This window comes from Crocodylus porosus, unplaced genomic scaffold (genome assembly GCF_001723895.1).
Source record: "Crocodylus porosus isolate Cpor-Errol unplaced genomic scaffold, CroPor_comp1, whole genome shotgun sequence".
In the NCBI taxonomy this organism is placed as follows: domain Eukaryota; kingdom Metazoa; phylum Chordata; order Crocodylia; family Crocodylidae; genus Crocodylus; species Crocodylus porosus.
The window spans coordinates 35296783-35304799 of NW_017728931.1; the positions used below are offsets into that span (position 1 = coordinate 35296783).

At 40.2% G+C, this 8017-nt stretch overlaps 1 protein-coding gene across 6 annotated transcripts in view; it reads right to left on the reverse strand.

The window, feature by feature from the left end:
* ERC1 (ELKS/RAB6-interacting/CAST family member 1) overlaps positions 1-8017 on the reverse strand; it is a 467579-nt gene that overhangs the window by 247884 nt on the left and 211678 nt on the right. For 4 of the 6 annotated variants that reach the window (XM_019544571.1, XM_019544569.1, XM_019544573.1 and 1 more), the window contains exon 12: positions 975-986. The exons of the other annotated variants lie outside the window; for them this stretch is intronic. In XM_019544571.1, coding sequence (XP_019400116.1) covers positions 975-986 — 12 coding nt within the window. The remainder of the gene's footprint in view (positions 1-974; positions 987-8017) is intronic. 6 annotated transcript variants of the gene reach the window in all.

An 8017-nucleotide genomic window follows, 5' to 3' on the forward strand; every position in this document is an offset into this window, starting at 1 on the left:
TGGACCTGGAATTACTTCTGGTCCACTTCTGGGTCTGCTGCCAAGCATGCTGGGGAGCCCCCCGTGATTCTGTGGAATGCTGCATCTGCCCCAGCACTACAGCATTCAGAGCCCCTGCTACCTAGAGGTATGTAGAAAAAACATTTAAAGCTGTGTCTATGTCCAAATCGCCGAATCTGTCTGAATCTCTCCAAATTGATTCGGAGCAATTAAAGAGTCCTCTGATTCAATTCAGATTTGTAGATTCAACTACCAAAACCGGCCAAATCTCCGCTGAATGGAATCGGGGACTAAAGCTTTGCACAGCTCTATTAATCATCCACACTCTTAAAATGTTTTACCTAATTTGTAATTTTAGGCTGTCTGGCTAACTTCCAGCCCTTTGTTTTTGTTATGCCAGAATGACTAGTCAACAAGAACCAAGTACCCTGCATTGGGTTCTGCAGCACCACAGAGCCAAGTCTCAGCCACACTCTTTTATCAGAATATGCCCACTCAATTAATACACTGATCTTACATTTAATATGAATCAGAGACCATGATCACTAGTCAATGCTTTTCCTTCCCAAAATAACAGAAAACCAAGAAAATCAAAACAAAGTGTCTTAATGTCGTTTTTTTGCCTCCATAAAGTTTTTCCATTCCTGGAACCACATAACCTGAAGATATTGGTACCAATTCATCTCCTTCTTCCAAATTTCATGTCCTTGGTGCATTACAATCTTTGATGTCCCTTAACATACACTGGCTTTAAAATAGAGAATTCTGTCAGATGATCAGGTCCAATTCTTGTGTTTTTCTAAAACAGATTCCTTAACCTGCCAAACTGCCATACCCTGTTGCCTAAAATGGACCAGAGCTTGGTCCTCTGCTTTACGGATTACGTTATATGATTTCTGATCTTTAATTAGATCTCAATGTTAAATTAAAACACAGACATCTAATAAAAACCCTTGTTTAAGATGGATACTGACCTTGAGGTGAGGCTGAAGAAAGCAGCAAATCCAGGAAGGAGATGCGAAAGAGAAAGAGTTAGAGAAAGGGTTTGTGAGAACAATATCCAAAGATAACACTGCTCAAGAAAACAGGGTAAAACAAGTAACAGTATTAGTTAAAGATGGATACACACACAGAGACACATACAATTCTTCAGAGATACAAAGGACCAAGGGTCTGCAAACATCCAATTCACAAAATGTGCATCCTAATTAGATTACACCAGTCCACTTAGAGGCAAGTTCTGTTGAGGTAATTTCTCTCACGTATAACCAATATTTTTGGAAGAAAAATAAATCAACTTCCGATATCTCTAGTACCACACTAGAATGTCAACTTCAAGAATAATACTTCTAATATTTCTGAAAATGTGGTTTTTGACTACGTGGTAGCTTTAGAACCCTGGTAGGCTTCTTAGACTCCCAGGCTTTACTTTTTCCTTAGTGGTTAAAAAAGGATGCATTTAAGTAGAACTATATCCCCTGCTGATGATGATACATGTCTGTTAGGAAGGGTCAAAATGACAACATTAAGTGGAATAAGGCTTCAGGTTTTATCAAATCAAACCTAGAAAGGAAACCCAGTTTTGATGCTAGAACTTTTTGCCAAAGAAAAAGAAAAAAGCATCTCTATCCCATTCTGATGTTGTCTTAATTCTAACCTACCACAAATTCCATATAAGGTGCAATCTAAAAACAATAATGATTAAACGGGCTCATCTTTGACAGTTTTCTCCAACATTGTTGAACAGGAAAAATCAAGATGGAATTTTGGAGATCCCCGTACAGACAGAGGCCCTACAGGTTCATTATTGTTTCCCTGTATCATAAATGCTAATAACTTTTTTTCCACAGATACCCAATGTCAATTTCACTGATAAGAGTGATATAACCAAGAAACATCCATAAATTCAGAATAATTGTCTTACTTGGATTTGAAACTTCATGCTCTATTCTATTGTTTAATAAAAATAGGAATGAAAAATACACTTCCTGGTTTCAAAATGGTCAATTTGGCCTTTTAACCCTTGAGGGCCGGACCTCTCACAATACCAAAAGCCCTAAATGGGATATAATCTGACATAAAAAAATATGAGGGACAAAGAAAAGTTTAAATACGATGGCGTTCATTCCTTCAGCACAAATTAACTACTACCTGAGGTTTGTGATTCTCTCCAATATAAATATCTGTGCAAGAGAAATCTTTTTATATGGGGTAAAACTGAAAGGTAGGTAGATTGGAATTACAGGAAAAGACTGTGAAAAAAATTACTAGGATTTTGAATTTGGTCATTAGCACGTCAATAGATTCTGTTAATATATACAGAAAATTGTAGAAACTGTAACCATACTACAGCTTTCCAGAAATTTAACTGAATACCCATATTTAATAAGTTAATTAAAAATAAAATTAAAATATAAAAAGGAAAGACAAATGTCCATTGGGAAACAGATTATGTGGCTTGCAATGGTCTATTGTGATTTGAGTAGTGAAGCTATATCATATTTTGTGTGCCACAGTCAAGTTGTATTGTCTTACTTTTTGTGTTATGGTTAATAGGTATTGTTTCAGTGGAAACAAGACTATAGTATATAATTCATGAGCACATAAGTTCTTCCAGTTGGTGGTAGAGAGAGAGACAGAATAGTCTTGGAAACTCTGTGTTGAAGTTACCTACAATTTCTCCATAATGCTATTTAGCAGCTGCCAAGGTTCATACAGAGCAAAATTGCACTACCTGCTTAGCTTTTTAAGAAGCAAGCTCTTCTAACCAAGACAAAGGAAGTGCATATTATTTTGAATCCCTTTTAACAATTTCTATAAAACTTTAAACTCTGAAAATTGTGAAACAGGACTTTAGGACCATCTTAATACACATCTACAATATAAGAAGTGAATACAGTATTGAGTTTTTGAACTATAGTTCATTGGAACTATATTTTTGAACTATAGGCTCTTTGGAATTGTGGAACTGTGGTGTTGTTTAGGTACTGAAAATAAGTTATACAGCATAAACCACTGAGGACTATGCTCAGAAGAAACTAAAGGAAGATTCAGCAATAGCATCTCAGTGCACAGTCTTTCTTCCTTGCTCTACATCAGTGAAACTGGCCAAGAAAACAACACAAAGAAGCAAGCATCCTCCCACATAAAGCAGGCCCAAGCAAGCAGGTTCAGATAAATAATAAGACATGTTCAGTTATGAAGCAATGTAATTATTTTTGCTATTTCATACAGCCAAGTTCCCTTTGAGCAAGAACACACGCTCATAGCATTCCTTACAAGATCCAGCAGCAGCCTCTCTCCCCAGCCCCCCTAAGTGTAACTCTGACACAACAGTCAAAGAGAGATACAACACAATTGTAAAATTAAATGCTAGTTTATAAGGAATTGCATTCCTTTTAAAAGCTTGTGTCAGCTTATACCAAAGTTATAGCCAGACTAAACAAGATTTTAAAGTAATATATCAACAAATTTGATAAGATGCATATCATTTTACTATTTCAGCCCTGGGAAAAATATAAATCTGCTGATTAAGGAGGATGATTTAATCTGGCCACAATTTATTCCACATGCTTGAGCACATTCCTCCCATCTGTCTGTAGCGAGGAGGGGACATGTCTGTTTCTTTAATTTCAGACACTTGGGGATGAGTGTATAAAATGACTGTTCTTGAACTCTGACTGAGTAGAGAGGATCCATGGGTAATCTCTCACCAATCTCTCCAGCTTTGGTGATTATGTACTATGATTAATATTAATACTGTTTGTGATTCCTTCACTCCAGCTGCGCAGCAAAGGGGACATGGTCTTCATTCTAGCTGTCCTGGGAAAGAAAGGGCATTTGTGCCTTTTCTTTTGGCCACACAGTGACTGTGGGCAGATATAACACTCAGAACATTCTAAATACACTTTAAAACCCAAGAGTCTAGATGAATTTACAACTTTAGTCCAGTTTAAACTTCCTAAAATGTTTCAAAAGCAGACCAGGAAAATCACATACCATGTTGAGCCAGTCCTACTTGAATTGGCTCAATGTTATGTGCAAACACAACATTCCAGGCCTAGTGCCTAGTCAGTTCTCCAGGCATCCCAAACTGCACTGCTCTCATCCCCATCCACCTCGCTCCCAAACCCATTCAGGGCAATGGGGCTGCTCTGGGATGCAACCCCAGTATTGCCCAAAGATCTACTGACTACAGAAACCAGAGTCCCACAGGAGTGAGAAAGCAGAAACCTTCCATGTCACTTCCTTGCAAGGGAACCTGGGCAGGTGTCCCAGGCTTACTGAGGGTGATGAGGTAGCCAGATTTATGGTGAAGCTTATAGCCCCCTGCTTGTGGGGTCGTGGGGGAAGGTTATTTATGCCTGTAAGAGTAAACACCTGCTGATTGCTGGGTGGTTGGGGGGGGGAGCCATTGCACTATGAACACTTAATAGAACAGAATGGCTGTCAATTCTGGGCTCAAGATGAAGTGAATTAGTCTGTGAACTGTTAATTGTTCCTTGCTCTCTGTGCTGCATTCCTGCAGCCAGCCTTGCCCAGCAGGTTCTACCCTGCACACACATCTTTAGGCAATTGCTGAAAAGGCAAAGTACTTAAGTGGTTAGAAAAGCCAGGGAGTTCTTGGGGATTAAGAACCCTTAGCAGTGTACATGCAGACACTCCTGTCTGAGAACTGTTGTGGAATGGTTTCCAACTGGTGACATTTTTGGAACAGTTCAAGTGTTACAACTGGCTGCACCCACAAAGGAATCTTTTTATAAGACTGCATTTTTGTGGAAGAAAGCAGAGGACTGATCTGTTCCTTTCACTTGAGCAGAACATGGGGAAATTGGTGAGCAAGTGCCTGAGCATGTGTGTTCCTTCACTGCAAATGTCCTGGTCAGAGCAGGGCTAGCATTTATTTAATTTACATTCTAGCTACTGCCATAGTTCCCTTTCATTCTTGATGTGCTCTGTTGGCAGTGCTTGACATCTGCCCTTTTTATTGTTATTGTTGCAACAGAGGTGCTGTGGTGCAGAAGGTAACAGATTTCATATTCCTGAGCCACCAGCTTGTAAATATGGAAATGTTCAGCTTCCTCAATATTTTGGCTAGCAGTCTTTTTGGAATTCTTTGCATAAGATGCAGATTAAGCACTTAAGAGTCAGTCCTCATTATGCAAACCCTTAGCTTGTATGTTTTAATAATGTAAATAAACAATGTAAATAAAAGTTGCATTCTTTTTTCTTGCATTTTACCACTGTTCTTGATATGCAATTATAGATACTTTGTCTATTGTATTGTCTAGCAGTTGCTCTGGGAGATAGCTGAAAATTTAAGCTCAACACTGGTATAGTGCCAAAGTATAATCCTCATCAAAGGCAACAACTCTTACTCTCTCTATAAATGACAGACTCAAATAATACCAGATAATTAACCCTGAACTACTCATGAGAAAGATCAAGCCCCCTTTTTAATTTCCTGTATTAGAGTTCTCTCTCTCTCTCTCTCTCTCTCTCTCTCTCTCTCTCGTGTGCACGCCCCCCCAGTTTTTACAAGATCACGCCTCTGGCCCTTTGTCTGAGGAACAGCCGATAAAATGCAGTTCCCAATTTGCTGCCAAATTCAATAAAAGGGACAGTCTCAACAGAGTGCTCAAGAGTGTCAGTCTTGCTGACTGAATGTGGAGCTAATCAGTGCCACTCACTCAAGCTAGGGTCAATGATGGGGCACCACACACAGCTCATTCAACAGCTGAGCGCACCAGGCCTGACCTCTGGATAAGTGGAGGGTTGAACTATCCCTGTTCTCTGGTCTGTAAAAAAAGAAAAAGTAAGTACTCATCTCCTCACCACCACTCGCTGCTTCCCCAAAGTAAAAGCGAAAGAAAGGGAAATAAACAGCAGCTAACCAAAAACGAATGGGAAAGAACCACCCACAATCCAGGGAATTGCTTTTTCAAGAAAGAGAAAGAGAACGAGAAAGAGAAAGAGAAAATTGATGTTGCCACAAAATAATGGCTTTTTACAGATTCTCTATGAAAACAATTGCAGCTGCTGGCCATATCTACGTCTCTTCTCTGCCCTTTTACTTTGGCCTACATTTCAAAAGTGATTAGCAATATTAGACACACAACCAAGGACACCTTAATACAATCCCGTGTTCAGAGTACAGCGCTCAACATTTTCTTTAAAGGTGCTAAGCACCTACCTTCTAAAAGGCAGACTGCTTTAAAGTGTCTTAAGTTAGGTAAAAGGCAGGGTTCATTTGCCTTTTGTAGACTATGTGAATAAATCCCCCTCTCTCTGCTCTCCCTTGTGTCATTCCACATGTACCCCTCTCTGTCCCACTTGCTTTCTATTTGGTTCAGATTGGTCAGCCAGGTGACCGGGTCAGATAAATTCCTGAGGGGAGGGGGAAACGCTCTTCCTTCAGCAGGCATTTTGAAAAGTCACAAGCAAACTGCCTCCAGGCTTCTGCCTGGATGAATTTCTGTAAGTAAAAACTTGGAAATTAGCTAGGAGTTAGGATTTATGTCTAGGCAGATGCGTTTTAAAAGAACTATTACATCCAAGTCTGTGTAAGACTCTGATTGATTATGTTTGCTCAAAGTGTATTCTGACTTCCTTGTTCTACCCTCCTCTTCCCCCTCCCCCCGATCGATAAAGGCATTTGGTTACAGCATGCCTGGATGTTTCATTGTAGAGGGGAGAGTTGTGCCTTTTTGCTCCCAGCCTGGCCAGCAGACCTGTCTCTGTTCCCTCAGTCCTACCTGAGATGATCCTGGGAGGCTCTGGGCTAAACGAGGAACCCAGAAATATTACCAGTGGGCAAAGCAACCCCAAGACTTGCAGAGTCCATGTGCCCTGGGGCTGCACAGAGCCCTAACAGAGACCAGTGCCTGGGTGGTGGCAGCATTACCCCAGGCTTGTGGGTGTTCTCCAGGAAGCGGGACAGCTGGTGGCAGGCACCCTGTGGGAGGCTCCTGAAGCAAGGTTGTTGGCTCTGGCACAGTGAGGTGGCTGGCTCTGCATAGCAGCATCCCCTACTGTGCGGCCACAAACTAAATCAGAGATTCATAGTCAAAGCTTTTGTAAACAGCAGGCTTCTTTATCAGATGCTCTGAAGGAACTGGCTCAGACCCAGTGTGTGGAGCTTGGACACTGGCAAAGGAGGAGAGGTGGCAGTATTAATTGCCACTGCTCCCCCACTGGCAAGTTTCCAGCCCTGTGAGCCAGATGCCAATGATCCGCAAGTTTCATTTGCCCCGCGGGCCGAAAGTTGAGCACTTCTGTCTTAGACTGTACTTAACACAATCCAGTGTTTGGATGATTTCTTGTTCCATAATTTCCAATTCTAATCAGTTCTTAAAGTGTTGCTGTATAAGAACAGCCACTCTGAGATCAGCAATGTCATTCCAGAGGGGTAAAACGTTAGGTACCCAAAAGTACAGGGGCTCCACAACACAAATAACTTTCTAAAATTTAAGCCTCATATTCTTTTCTCTTCAGAGTAGCTATCATGGTATAAAATGAATACACTTCTCCTTTAGAGAACTCCACCTGGGTTTTGTAATTGATCGTTCACTTTGATTAAAGATAATATAAGGAGGAGGATGAAGGAATGGAAAGAAACATTGGGGGGGAGGCCTCAAATCTACCTTTGTCTTGCTTAAAAAAATAAATATGTACAATGAGAAAAAAATTACTTCAAGAAGTAAATGTTAAATGTTTTGGAGCCAAGGATGTACCAGTCTTTACAAATGTTAATAAACACGAAGGAAGCAACTAGGTCTTAGTCAGATTTCTTCCACTTCCTTCTTCAGAAAACATGATCAATCTTAATTTTCTATTAGATGTGTGCAAGAGTACTTCTTTAATATTTATTATAGTTGAGGGTATTTACTTAAGTCCTGCCATTACAAGTCCCTGTTTTCAGTTGCTTATAACTTTGCTAAATTAGTAGTCAGGATGACATTTTCCATGACAGATGTCAACCACAGGCAGTAATTTATTTATTTATTTATTTATTTTG